This window comes from Pleurodeles waltl, chromosome 4_2 (genome assembly GCF_031143425.1).
Source record: "Pleurodeles waltl isolate 20211129_DDA chromosome 4_2, aPleWal1.hap1.20221129, whole genome shotgun sequence".
In the NCBI taxonomy this organism is placed as follows: domain Eukaryota; kingdom Metazoa; phylum Chordata; class Amphibia; order Caudata; family Salamandridae; genus Pleurodeles; species Pleurodeles waltl.
In genome coordinates this window covers 348149406-348163719 of record NC_090443.1, presented here as the reverse complement: position 1 = coordinate 348163719, position 14314 = coordinate 348149406, and the positions used below count along the sequence as shown (strand labels likewise).

Below are 14314 nucleotides of genomic sequence, written 5' to 3'. Positions count from 1 at the left end.
CACACAAGGGAGACATGTTGGTGAGGCTCACTTCCTGGCAGTGGTTTGGGTCTTGGCTACAGTCTCTGGTGTCTGCCAGGGTCCCAGGGAACATTTGTGGGGTGGTTCTTCTGCTGCAGAGGGAGGGGTGCTGGTGGTCTGTGAGTCCTGTGGCAGGTCCTCCTGTCCACTAGCCGCAGCAGAAGTGGAGGGCTGGTCAGTACACTGGCTAGTGGAAGGGCCCGCTGGTGTGTTGTGTACTCATGCATGATGGTAGCCATATCACTCAGCACTCTGGCAATGGACGCCATGTTGGCATTTAAAGCCTGCAACTGCTGCATGACCTCCTGGTGGTGTTCTCCTGCAAGATGGTAAGTACCTGGCACATCCTGTCCTGGGATTTCTGGTATGCTCCCAGGACAAGTGACTGTGCCTCCTAGGCAGTCAGTTCCCTGGGTTTGCCCACCCCTTGGCGCACAGATATCCTCCCACTGGCCCTGGCCTCCTGTGCCTGTGTCCCCTGAACTGTGTACCCACTCCCACTGACAACAGGACCTTCATCGTCTTGCCTGTGTGGTGTTGACTCAAGTCCCTGTACAGGTGGGCACACTGTCGATTGCCATGCCCTGGGGACAGAGCTCTGGGGATGCTGGGTGGATGCTGTGGTGGTGGTGTCCGATGTGGGGTGCTCTGGGGTGGACTCGATGTTGCCTGTGGTGTTCGACTGACCAGTGGTGCCAGATGGGCCAGGGAGATCATCCAGATCCAGAGATCCAGAGTTGCTGTCATCACTGGGCCTTCTTCTTGTGGAGGACTGGGTTGACGTGGCACGTGCTACCGGCAGACATTGTCTGGGGTACCTGTGGACATGTATGATATTCGTTACATTCATTCTCAGATACATATTCAGCATTTCTGGATTTCCCTATGTGATGGGTGTGGTGTTTTGCCACCTTTGGTCTGTGTATGGTGATGCATTGTGGGATTGGTAGTGCCACATGCTGCCCATGCAATACTGATGTGTGTGCATGCTAACCTTGGAGGTGTGTGCTTGCAGTGGGTAGGGAATGCAGGGGTAAACTGTTGATGATGGTTATGGGGGTGGTTCTCTGTTTGGGATGGAGTGGGGTGAAGGGAGTTAGGGTGACAGGGAGACATGCCATGCAGGTGTCAGTGGTGGTGGAGAAGTGATGCAGACTTACCAGTGTCCAGCCCTCCAGTGATTCCAGTGAGGCCCTCTGGATGCAGGATAGCCAAGACTTTCTCCTCCCATGTTGCCAACTGTGGGGGAGTAGGTCGGGGTCCACCACCAGTCTTTGTTATGGCAATGTGGTGCCTGGATGCCATGGAACGGACCTTCCCCCGTAGGTCGTTCAACCTCTTTCTAATGTCGTCCCTTGTGCGTGGATAGGTTCCCAAGGAGTTCACCTTGTCAACGATTCGCCACATAGCTCCATCTCCCTGGCAATGGATATCTGCTGGACCACTGCACCGAACAGCTGTGGCTCTACTCTTACGATTTCGTCTACAATAACCTGCAGCTCCTCATCAAACGGCGGTTCTTTCATGGGGACATGCCTATTGTGTAGTGGGTGTAGTTTGTGTGTTGTGCAAAGGGTGGAATGTTTGGTTGGGGTGCAGGGTGTGTGAGTATGTGGGATTCTGTGAAGTTGTGATTGTGTCCAGTGTCGTCGTGTGTTAGGTGTGTAGTATGGTGTGTGGTGTTTGATGCGTGACAGGTGTATAGGTGGTTGTGGTATGTGTGCAGTTCAGGAAATGTTTGGGCTGGCAACGTGTAGCTAGGTTTTTGCATTTGCAAGGGTTGTGGGTTGTGTGGGGGGGTGTTTTATGGTGCTGTTGGTGGGTAAGTACGGTGTGTGTATATGTGTCAGGTTTTCCAATCTGGCCAATGTTGGCTTCTGTTGGTGTGGAGTGGCAAAATCGACTGCGGCGGTATGCACCGCCAATGGGTAACCGCCGTTGAGTGACCACTGTGGTGACTCATGGGTCATTATTTGTAGAGCGGTGTGTTGCAGGCGTGGCGGGGAGGGTGGTGAGACCATCTGTTTCACGCCTTCGTTGGGTCTGGCGGGATTGTAGTTTTGGCTGCTTTCTGGCAGTTTTGTGTTTGTGAGTCATTATATGGCAGGCAGATTTCCACCTGCGCTGCAGTCTTTTGGTAGCCGTTACAATGGCAGTCTTTGGTAAACTGCCAAAATCATAATGGGGGCCTTTGTACTGTTTGGGTTGGCGAAACATTTGGCATTGACTGACCTGGACTGGACATTTGCACAGGTTGATTCGGAATAAAAGTTTGCACAGGAGGATTCTCATGAGGTGTCTACGTCGTTTGATTAACATTAGAATTTGGCACAATCTGATTCAAAATAGGACTCAGTACAGGCTGAGCTGTATTAAAGCTCTGAACTGGTTGATTCACTTCAGGAATTTGTGTCACTGACTTTACAGGCATACCTGGAACTATCTGACTCAGGTTTGTGCAAATGCAGCATTAGGCACTTTCAGGGTAACATTTTGGGCAGCTTCACTTCTTGTCCTACCTCAACTGAACAGTATGGAGGTAGACAATTAAGCAAGATCCAATTTATAAACTCCATCTGAATAATTCTTGTATGTCGCTATCTTTTTATCTTGAATATCTGTAGTCTGCTCTGCTCTCCCTTTCTTTTTGTTAGTCTTGGGTTTGGTGCTTTCTCTATCTTCACTACAAATAGCTGGGTACAATCGGGATCCTTCAATTATGTTTGCTCTCCAAGCTTTCTGCTCATCTCATCTTGCCTCGTCAACTGTCTTTAATGTTTTCTGCACTCTAATCTCATGCTTGGCTTTCAGTTTCAGTCTAGCTATGTCTTCCCAAATGTTAAGCATTTCACATTGTGCGGGTCATGGAGGCAATTTCATCTCATAAAGCACTCGCCTCAGATTATCTAGAATTCTTAGGTTAAAAGTTCCATAACAGAGAAATACTAAAGCACCTTCTTTCTCAGTAATCTTGAACCACTGCTCAAGTCACACATATGCATGAAATCCTTTGTAAGACACTACCTAGTAACCTGGAGTACCTTTGGGTGGGGTTTCTATACCCTCTCTAACTAGAATAAACATATTTCCTTTTAATGCAGTTTTTAATGCTTTAAAGAACTTCATTTTCAATCAAATTCAATAAGTCACAATAGCTTTTCATTCAAATCAGGAAGTAACTTCAATCCTATAATCCTTTTCTCTCAATGTTCTAAACCAATAGCAAGCCAGCACTGTCCACAAATACCAGCACGGCTTTACACCCACCCACCTATACCAGCGCAGCACATGGTGACGTCACACTCAGTCCTTTCAGCAACATACCTGTTTCATAATCGTCTCTCACACAATCGCTCACACACACTGAGGCCCATATTTATACTTTTTGACGCTAAACTGCGCTAACGCAGTTTAGCGTCAAAAAATTTTGCGCCGTCTAACGCCATTCTGAAGCGCCATGCGGGCGCCGTATTTATGGAATGGCGTTAGCCGGCGCAAGCAGACCGGCGCTGCCTGGTGTGCGTGGAAAAAAACCACGTAGACCAGGCAGCGCCGGCGTTGGGCAAAAATGACGTTAGGGCGTCTTAAAATGGGGCAAGTCAGGTTGAGGCAAAAAAATCGTCTTAACCCGACTTGCGCCATTTTTTAACGACGCCCATCCCCCATCAACATGACTCCTATCATTGTAAAGATAGGAGTCATGCCCCCTTGCCCAATGGCCATGCCCAGGGGACTTCTGTCCCCTGGGCATGGTCATTGGGCATAGTGGCATGTAGGGGGGCACAAATCAGGCCCCCCTATGCCAAAAAAAATTATTAAAAAAAAATAAAAAAATACTTACCTGAACTTACCTGAATGTCCCTGGGGTGGGTCCCTCCAGCCTTGGGTGTCCTCCTGGGGTGGGCAAGGGTGGCAGGGGGGGTCCCTGGGGGCAGGGGAGGGCACTCTGGGCTAATTTTGAGCCCACTTGTCCCTTAACGCCATGCCTGACCCAGGCGTTAAAAAGCGGCGCAAAGGCGCCGTTTTTAGCCACGCCCACTCCCGGGCATCTCTTTTGCCCGGGAGTATAAATACCACGTAAAGACCTGGGAGTCATTTTTTAGACGGGAACGCCTCCCTTGCATATCATTAACGCAAGGAAGGGGTTCACGCTAAAAAATGACGCACATTCCGGGAACTTTGGCGCTATACGCCTCTAACGCCATAGTATAAATATGGCGTTAGTTGGCGTTAGTTAAGCGTCGAATTTGCGTCGAAAAAAACGACGCAAATTCGGCGCAAACGGAGTATAAATACGGCCCTGAATGCAAAATAATGTGAGTAAAAACTAACAAGCTCTCTGCACACTACATGACAGGGACTCAAACACTTCAAAGCTGTACAGAGATATGCTTTCTGACAATAGCTTTCACAATTACTCAACAAGTGAAACTTGACCAGCAGACCTCATTCCGGTTGATACAGATCCTCCATGGGCCCTCAGGATTCACTTAATAGCAACCAAAACTCACACTGATTCAAAACAAATCTATTGGCATTGTAAACAACATCTCATGACAAGCACCTCACTGCAGACAATAAATTAACAAAGTATCTTCTACACTTGTTGTTATCTCGGGATCTTAGGCCATGACGGACCTGTAAACAACGAAAACTGTGGACATTCTTTAGCAACAAGTGCCATAATCCCAAAAGTACGGGGACTCCACAAAACACTTCAAAACATCACACTTTACAGCAATCTTCAGGTCAAAAGCGATGTAAGTGCAAAACCGTAATAATGCTCATGCATCCCTCTCTCGTAAGAACAACGCTGGAACCTCATCAGACTTTGGAACAAATCATGGAACAAAATGCGGGGTGCGCATAATTTGGACTGGGCAATCGCATGGGACCAATCCTATCTACACTATCACTTGTTCTCCCCCCGTGGGTCAAACCATCAGTCTGCTACCAGATCTACTGGCGGGTTTCTTCCTTCGCAGAAATCAACGTCGGACGAAATCAATGGTTCTTTAGGTCCATCATAAGGGCGTGGAAGACAAATCATCAAATTTCAATACAAACCAATTAAATTACACAGTATGACCAATGTGGCCATACAAGGAAAACTCCAAGCTGGAATAAAGTTAAGGAGTTTTATTAAAAACCTAATCTCAAAGTCATGTAGAGAAGTCTAAAGACAAAGCTATAAAGATTCAGTATCACCAAGGGTTGAACAAGGCAGCGGAATAAGTTCAGGCGATCTAATATTAAGATAACTAGGCACCCTACAATACATTAGCAGAATTATGTGATGAACAGAAAACAAGTGTTGCTCCATTTTGATAAGCATTAAGGCAATTCAAATCATCAAGGTTATGCTATCTTCGGCACGGGAAAACTCTACAGATTAACAGTCAGGGATTAGCATGTGCTGGGTGGAACACATGTGGGCAAAAGACCAAAAGGACAAAAGGGGCAAAAAATGTTTTTCAAAAAGTAATCTTGGGCAACAGGTCACTAACTAGAGTGGACAAACGGTGAGTAAAAAGGGAAGGCATCAGCATTTCTGAAGCTTGTCAAGAGTCTTCTTCTTTGGGTCTGGGGGAAAATCTCTAAATCTCAACAAGGCATTTCAAAAGGGGTAAAGGAAAGGAGGATTATCCCACTCAGGTTCAAAGGGGTTCAGCAAGCACAATGGTACTGGGGCAGACAACTGGGAAGGGACAGCTCATCTTCTGCACCAGATTCTTCTGATCCTAGTCCTGCTAGGGAACAACATATTAATGTTCATAGGGCAAGATGATTTGTCTGTTCATCAGTCTACATGATGTTGAAGAGATGAAATCCAATAGAAATCGATCATGCGACTCAAACTTGCAACATTGGTGTGGTTTCTCGGGTTTGCCATGAGAATGGCACCCATCTGTACTCTTCCAGGCAAGACTGGAACATTTGTATATATTGTCAGTCTACAGTCCCAAATGTTCCATCCTCAAATACGAGTTGCTAGGCTAACTAGGTGTAAAATAATAGATAAAACAATAGACATCTATAACAAAACTAGAATTCTCAAGAGAATGAAATCTGGATGAAAGGTCCACATTAGTAAAATGACTAGACATTTTCTGCACAGTCACGAATACAGGGCCTAACAGGCCTCACTTAATCTAATGAAAATTAATTAAAAGAGCACATTAATGCATTCACATAAAACAAGTCTAATACAGAAACTGAAATTTCAGCAATAATAAACTTTCATTAGCATTCATGTTAAAATTATTTGAAAATGAAGCAACTCTGTAAATACATCTCAGTCAATAATGGGCAGAACTATATTTCTCTATTTTTGCATATGGATTTAAAACACTTTTCATAAGAAATCTTATATCGTTTTAATGCAGACTATTATCTTATACTCTAAAATATAACACAATTACAGATTAATTCTTCAAACATGAAATGTAATCTCTATGCTGCATAGGTTTTGACAGCAAGTCTAGAGTGAATGAACACAAATATGGTTTCTCAGTGTAACATTTTACAATCTAACTATTAGTACTTTTGTTAACATAATGCATAAACTGTCATGTCACTGTGACATGAGGGACAGTTCAAATATTTCTTCTACATTAAGAGTGAGTGAGAATTGGTGATAAAGTGAGTGTGTTTGTGAGTGAGAATGAGTGTGTGTAACAGAGTAGGAATGAATGAAAGTTAGTATGAGTGAGAATGAGTAAATTAGAGAAGGTGAGGGAATGAGTGATGGGGTAAGTGTGAGACTGAGTGAGGCAGTGTGAATACGAGTGAATTAGAATAAGTGAATGAGGGAGAGAGAGAAGTGTGAAAGAGTTAGAGTTGGTTTGAGTTAGAGTATTTCTAAGCATGAACGTGGGAATCAGTGAGAGAATCAGTGAGAGGCATAATGGAAATAATTCTTTGCCTAAGGGATTGCAATCATAGCTTATGGGAGTAGGAAGGCTCCTATGAGAAAATATTTGCTTCACACATGCTAGAGGCATTTTTGACATGTGAATAATAACTCATGGTATATGGGTGCAATGAATGCAACATTTCGGTACCAGGACATTGTATGTAATTTATAGCATTGCACACTGGAGTTAATCCTTACCATATGGGAGCCCCAATAGCAAATTCTGAAAAAAAAGGTTAATTCCTGGAACTGTTTGGCTTCACAAGCACACCATACTTTTTAGAGCCCCTAGCTTTTCATGAGAAAATTGTCCAAGGTCATGGATAAAGCTATCAACAAGCAATTTACCCACTAACTCGAAACACACCAACTCCTAGAAACCACTCAATCAGGTTTGAGACCCAATTACAGCACCAAGACTGACCTCATCACAGCAACAGACATGAGGATGACCCTAGACTGAGGAGAAGCAGTGGGCCTCATCCTTCTTGACTTCCTAGTGGCCTTTGACACGGTCTCCCACTCCACCCTGTTCATAAGACTACATAAAATAGGCATCAAAGACCCACTCTCAATTGGGTCTGCTTCTTCCTCACAGGAAGGACACAAAAAGTAAGCATGTCACCCTACACATCAGAAGCCAAGACCCTCATCTGTGGGGTCCCATAAGATTTCTCTCACAGTCCAACTTTGTTCAACATCTACATGACCCTGCTGGCCAACCTCAACAGATTGCATGGTATCAACATATTTTCCTACGCAAACAACACCCAACCTACATTCTCCTTGATGGACAAGATCCTCACAACAAAAAGCACCTGGATCAAATCCAACAGCATCAAGCTCAACTTCAGATGGAAAACCTCTGCTTGGGATTCCACCTGGGTTTGTTCCCTGTGCCTGGTTGCCACTGATTATTTTACTGCCCTGGACCACCAAGCCTTTGCGTGGCACTATCAGGAAAAAACTGGACATCAAGAGGCCCAACTTACTTATGGTGGGTCACTCGATGTACTGTTGTAAGAAATGTGAACCATTAATGTAAAAAATATAACACAACAACAGACTCCAGCAGAAAGCGGTACACAGTTGTATGGTGTAAAAGAACATTGTAGGCCCAAATCTAATACTGACCAGAATAAGGTGAAGAGTTCACCTGAGGACATAATGGAATAAGTAACTTGAAAGGGTTGCAGATAAAGGCCAACTCGTGTTTAGTAAGTATGAAGGAATTTACAATCTTAACACACAGACTCACTGGCATGTACTTTGTGTTTTCAAATAGATTGTAACCTGATTATGCAATAGGTGCAGGAAATTTTAATCAGTTCAGTCTACACTGAGGTCTTAGGTTCACAATGATAAAGCACACATGTTATTAAAGCTGTATCTACCACACATATGCATGCAGTGAAGAATTGTTAGTTTGCCAAGCATTGTTAAAGCCACAAATGAAGACTGTGTAGGGGATTCAGTCAAAGTTCAGGGTTACAGGGTCATAGGTGTTCTAATGTTTTTCTGTTTTTAGTCTGTAACTGACAATTCAGTTATTATTTGCTGTTCTGTAATAAAGGATGTGTAGTAATTTAGGTTAAAGTTTAGGGTCATAGGGTTACACGTGGCTGGCATGTTTTTCACAACTAATGTGTAACTGTGCAGTGATTCATTATTTGCTGTTTTGTAACAAAGTATTGTGTGGTTTTGTATATCAGATTGAGAACGACTGCCTGCCTGCGTGAGGAGAGTTGATCTCCCTGGCACGACAGTAAAGAGCTGTCTTTACATAGCCAAAGAGGAGTCTGGTTTATTGCCATTGTTTAAGTTTTTGAATTACCCTGCAACAGTACACAAACTGGTGGCCCTGTGGCAGGTTGGCTAGCAGTTAAAGGATACTGACAATAGAGCCAGTTGAGACTTCTATTGAAAACCTGCCAAGTCCCCCACGGCTTGAGGAAGAGGAACTGATTGATGGGATAGCATGCCATTTTACAGAGCCCCCCCCCCAATTCACAAACTCTAAATGATCCCCTTTTCAAAAACATACAAGTACCATTAATGCAATGCCGATCAGGTCATCAACACTTGCCAAGGGCAGAGCACCTTCAACAAATACTGTTAGCATTTATCAAATTCTGAGATGCCCTCTGCACCCCACAGAAGAACTAACCAAGAGCAGTTGCTTGCCAGGCACCCCAGTCCCTGTGGATCCTGCATGTCTTGACTGTCCTTCCCACTCTGTTCTACTTACCAGTGCATGCTTGCTTTAGTTTGAAACAAGTTACGTGATGGTTGGTTCCTTGCCTAGTGCAGACATGTCTTGCTTTTCTGTGTGTAGAATAAACCAAAATGGCGGTGGTCACATTGGCTCAGCATCTATGACAGGGCACAGCATATGCCTAGGCCAAAGCATCACCTTCTGGACATTCAATAGTTAGGAAAAGTCAGTCCTTTGCTCTCTTCTTTCCAATTATTTATTCCAGTATCCAACCAATCAGTCTCTCTTCACCTTATAAATCATTCTCCGCCTTCATAGTGTTGGCCTCCCTCACTCATCTGATCTGTCTATCTTTATTGACCTCACACCACTGATCTGAGTTACTGCTTGCCATAGTTTATTTACATGCCCATTGGAGAGCTTTCTCAAGATTCACTTTCCCCAAATCTTGGTTGTCTCACACCGCTATATTGTTTTGGAGGCCTTGTATGTTTGTTTGGCTTTTGAAATTGAAGAATCCTGCTTGGCACATTTTCTTCATCCTACATTCCTCACCATTAGCGCACATTAAGGGTAACCTTAGCTAGAAACCTTTCTGCTTGACAGAGGATTCTTCCAGACAACTTTGCAACAGAACTAATCCACTGACACCTGTCAGATTGATCTGATCACACTTCTGTATCAGGGATCCCCATTTCCATCTCCTGGAGATTTTCCTTTCCTTTCAGGTGGTTGAATGACACTATATCAAGATGGAAAGTAAGTAAGCTCTATATAGAATAGTGAGCTGCCCCCAGATGCATTATGAAGTGCTTACATATAAGCACCCTAGCTTTTAGAGCTGAGTGAATACACCAGGGTATACACGAAAAAAGAAGAATTGTGCTAAAAGAATTGTGACTAGTAATGGGGAGAGAATGGGCAGTTGGCCTGAGGTTGGGATGCATACACTATGTCAAGGCTAATAATATTGATCTACAATAATATTGCAGCCGGTGTGTTACATAGCACTACATCATCATGATTAGTAGATAATTAGGATGTTTATCTCCACATCGTCTACCTAAACATATTAACTATTGTATTCACCTTTGATATTTGCCTTGTGAAGTAATGGATAGGGTACTGTGACTGATGCCATATTATTTTCAGATGATATAATACGTATGATACAGTGGGGGTATAGCTCCCTGAATGCTGCATCAAGACCTACAAACAAGACTACAATAAATTGTCAAGACATTATTCTCAGAGATATCATGTAGAAGTATTTTAATATTCTCACTTCTCTTTTATCTTTGTTGGAAGAACAAAAATGCCAACAGTCAAAAATACCTACGCAGCATGATCCTGAAACCATTGTGACTGCAAAGCATCATCATAATCAAAGCTATAGAGTTCCAATGAATGGAGCAATGTTGTCACACTACCAAATCCCTGAGGTGGTGGAAATGGCATTGAAGATCCTCTAACCCTGATGACATCACAGGAAATGACATCAAATGACCTATGATCTGAATGGCATGCATTGTAAATGTTTTAAACAGTGTATGTTTCAAACTAAAGGATGCAGCCTGCAGGCAATAATTCAAGGTTGATTATGGGGACAAAGCACCAGTCACAAAAAGTGACCAAAAGAGTAGCCATGCCTACTTTCATATGTTCAGAGGTGAGGTTAGTTACAAGCCAGAGGTAGTAAAGAAGCAATTTAGGGATTTTATTTCTACACTTAAGTGATGGCCGAGCCGTGAAAGCATCATGGGACCATAACCATCTGAACTCCAACAGACATGTGGGCACTGAGATGTTGTCAGTGAAGAGGGCTGAAAAGATGATCAATAGGACATGTGGCAGGAACATAGTATTAACAATTTTCAATTTAGACAGTTCATTTCAGAAAACATTCAGGAGTCATGAGGAATATCTGTGTCTTCAACTAAATTGTCCTGGTTGATAGACGTGAAACATGTCCATATCACACGTATTATTATATATTTAGATTCCTACCTTTGCTCATTCACCCAGTATTTGGTCTTCATGCTGTAAAACAAAGAAAGGCTGTGAAAATCGATTCAACTGCTCACTGCATTCATTTTCACATTTCAGGTCTTTGATAATAAGACACTGGCTTCTAGTTTTTATGAAAATTTGATACATAACTGCCTCTGCAAAAAACCAGTTGTTCACAATATGCAACATTATTATTTCAAGTAATTTTCGTGCTCAGGTCCGGTATACGGATAACAATGTCTTCGCAGTGTGATTAATGCAGAAATGAAGTGGTTGGTTACACTTGATATATTGCGGCTAAATTTTAATGCCAGTGCTAGGACTTTTGACACCATAGGCAAAGTGACATTTTGATACATCCCTCCACTGCCAAAGGTGCCAAATGTGTATTTACTTATTTTTAGAGATATCCCTTCTAACAGAAGTGCATTACGTAGCTAATATCAAGAAGTACGTAAGATCAGTTAACAGTGGCAGACAAGATACATGTGAATTGCTGAGGCAATTATGCAAAACATGAAACAGTTAAAGTAAAGGCTTCTATTTATATACATTGAATGATTGCAGCAGAATTAATCAATGACTATCATATATACATATTTTTCATGCATGTCAGTGTCAATGATGGAGAAAAAAAACTAGACATCAAGGGGTTGAGTTTTTCAAGCATGAGGAGGTGAATATTTTGACTTTGAATTCTGTGAGGTAAGTCTTTTCTCAAATGTGGTAACAGAGGCTTTTCCAAATAGAGGCCCAAGCATCTGAAGGATCAGAATTTTAAAATAGCACATGAGGCCCCCTCTGGGCCCTATGTGCCCCATCAAGGATGAAGTTGATAGGCCGGTAGCATGGAACAATGAGGTGTGTAGATTGACACCGACTAGGACATGTAAGGAGCAGCTGAATACTGAATGACTTTGTAAATTAGTGTGCATCTCCTTATGCAACTGACGTTTGGCTGAAACCACTCTGACTGATTTCTGTACTTAGACAAGGAGAAGAGGCAGGTTAAACAGAGGCGTAGCTTCAGAGTGGGTCTATAGGGTGTTACACCCCCATAATAAATGTATTCTCTGATGAATAAGTGGGTACTGGTGCTTTCAGTCGGGTATGGTGATGTGTCTTTCGGATTTCACCTGGGATTTTTGCATGCACAAACTGACAAAACACAAACACTGTCTCTCATCTTTGTTTTGCAAGACCCTAAAATGTTGTGCTTCTTTCACTTAGTGATCCTACCAATCCACACCCCTCTTCCTTTACACAGCCCCTTAAGCACCTCTCGTGCGCCCTGCTTGTCGTAGAATTTATTTTCACACTATATGTCAGTGTGATTGTTGGGAAATCTGAAGTTCACACCTCCATAATTGTACTGACCAAGCCACGCCTCTGAGGTTAAACAGCGCAAGTGTGACAAAATAGTCCAGTGTGTAGTCCCATCCACAGGCTATTGGACTACTCTAACCAGCAGACACTAATGTAGATATTGAGGTTTTCTTATGTTGAGTAGCTGTAATCGAGTGGATGTAGTGGGTGGAGGTGATGAATAATTCCCGACTAAAATTGAAGTTCACATTATGTCTGGTGTGTCGGTGTGTCAAGAGGGACTGTAAAGGAATATGCAGGTGTTACACAGGGAGATGAAGGGGATACATCCTCTGTTTTTAAAGTATTTATCAAAAGTTAGGAACAGACATCCTTGGCTGTTAGAAAAGCCAGGTCAGCATTTTGGATTTGGGATAAGGTGTAAGTTAGAAGAAGAGAATATTTGTATGTTGTCAGCAATAGATGATAGGAGAAGCAAAATGGTTGCATAAAGTCACAGAGGGTAGTTAATGAGAGTGCTAAAAGTAGCTGCTCTAAGATTAGTCCAAGGGGTATGCTGAGGGGTAATGGGGTGTGCAAAGAGCGAAAGCAGAAGGGGCTGATTCACAAATGCATTTATGGGTAAGGGAGGTAGTACTTATGGAGTACTCTTTTACGTACTCATACATGCCTTCGTGAATCTGCCCTAAAACATCCAATTCACTGTTAGTAAAAGTGCAAAAGGGGTACAGTACTTTCTGTTTGTACTAAATGCATATGAATATTCCCATGTTATTCCCATTTTAAAAATGTTGGGGGCACATAGTCAGGTAGGAATACATTAAAGAGTGCTACAGGAGTACTACTGTACATATTCCAAAATGGTTCTGTGAATAGAACCCTGCATGTCACAAAAAAAGCATCCCGGTAGGTAGGAGAACAAACCAAGAGCATTTCTGGAGAATCCCAAGATGTCAGTGTCAGGACACTGGTATCTTGGTTGACAGGGTAGAATGCTGAAGAACGATGTAGAGGTTGGTGTCAGGAGCTGGGAGAAATCTTTAAAACGCTCAGTAATGGGGTTACTTCATTGCGCGCCTGAAGCTGCAGCACATCCTGGGGTGGGACTACATCCCCCAGGACTTCGCTCTTTCCTAGAGGTGGGGCTGCAGCCACCAACCATGCCAAAAGCACATCCAGACTCCTGTGACGTGGGTTACTTCATTAAAGCGCCTGAAGCTGGCACACATCCTGGGGTGGGACTACATCCTCCTTGACATTGCACTTTCCTAGGGGTGGGACTGCCACCACCAAAAGTGGCAAAAGCGCATCCAGACTCCCGTGACGTGGTTTACTTCATTGCCGCACCTGAAGCTGCCACACATCCTGAGGAGGGACTGCATTCCCCAGGACATCACTCTTTCCTAGAGGCTGGGCTGCCACCGCCAACCATGCCCAAAGAGCGTGCAGTCTCCTGTGGCGAGGGTTACTACATTGCCATGCGTAAGCTGTAGCACATCATGGAAAGGGTCTACATCCCCTAGGACATCGCTCTTTCCTGGAGGTGGGTTTGCCACCACCAACCGTGCCAAAAGCATATCCAGACTCCCGCTGCATGGGACTCGCGTGGGACACGCCTAGACATGTGCCCGGTGCAAGACTGCGCCAAGACCAGGCCTGTCTTTGCCCATCATCACCCAGAGGAGGCTAGACTGGGCCACCCCTCTTTGTTTTTGTTGTCTTATTGTATGTCTGCTGCAATGGAGTGATTGTGGCCTGTAGAAAAGGTACTGTGTTTTATCCTCATTACGTTTGGACCTTGGTAAGGTGCCCTTTTAATTGTGTAT

The 14314-nt window shown here is 43.6% G+C and overlaps 1 protein-coding gene across 3 annotated transcripts in view; it reads right to left on the bottom strand.

Moving 5' to 3' along the window:
* The window catches only part of ABCA4 (ATP binding cassette subfamily A member 4), a 1046570-nt gene that overhangs the window by 204588 nt on the left and 827668 nt on the right, over positions 1 to 14314 (bottom strand). For all 3 annotated transcript variants that reach the window (XM_069231419.1, XM_069231421.1, XM_069231420.1), the window contains one exon: positions 11160 to 11192. In XM_069231419.1, the coding sequence (XP_069087520.1) occupies positions 11160 to 11192 (33 nt within the window). The remainder of the gene's footprint in view (positions 1 to 11159; positions 11193 to 14314) is intronic.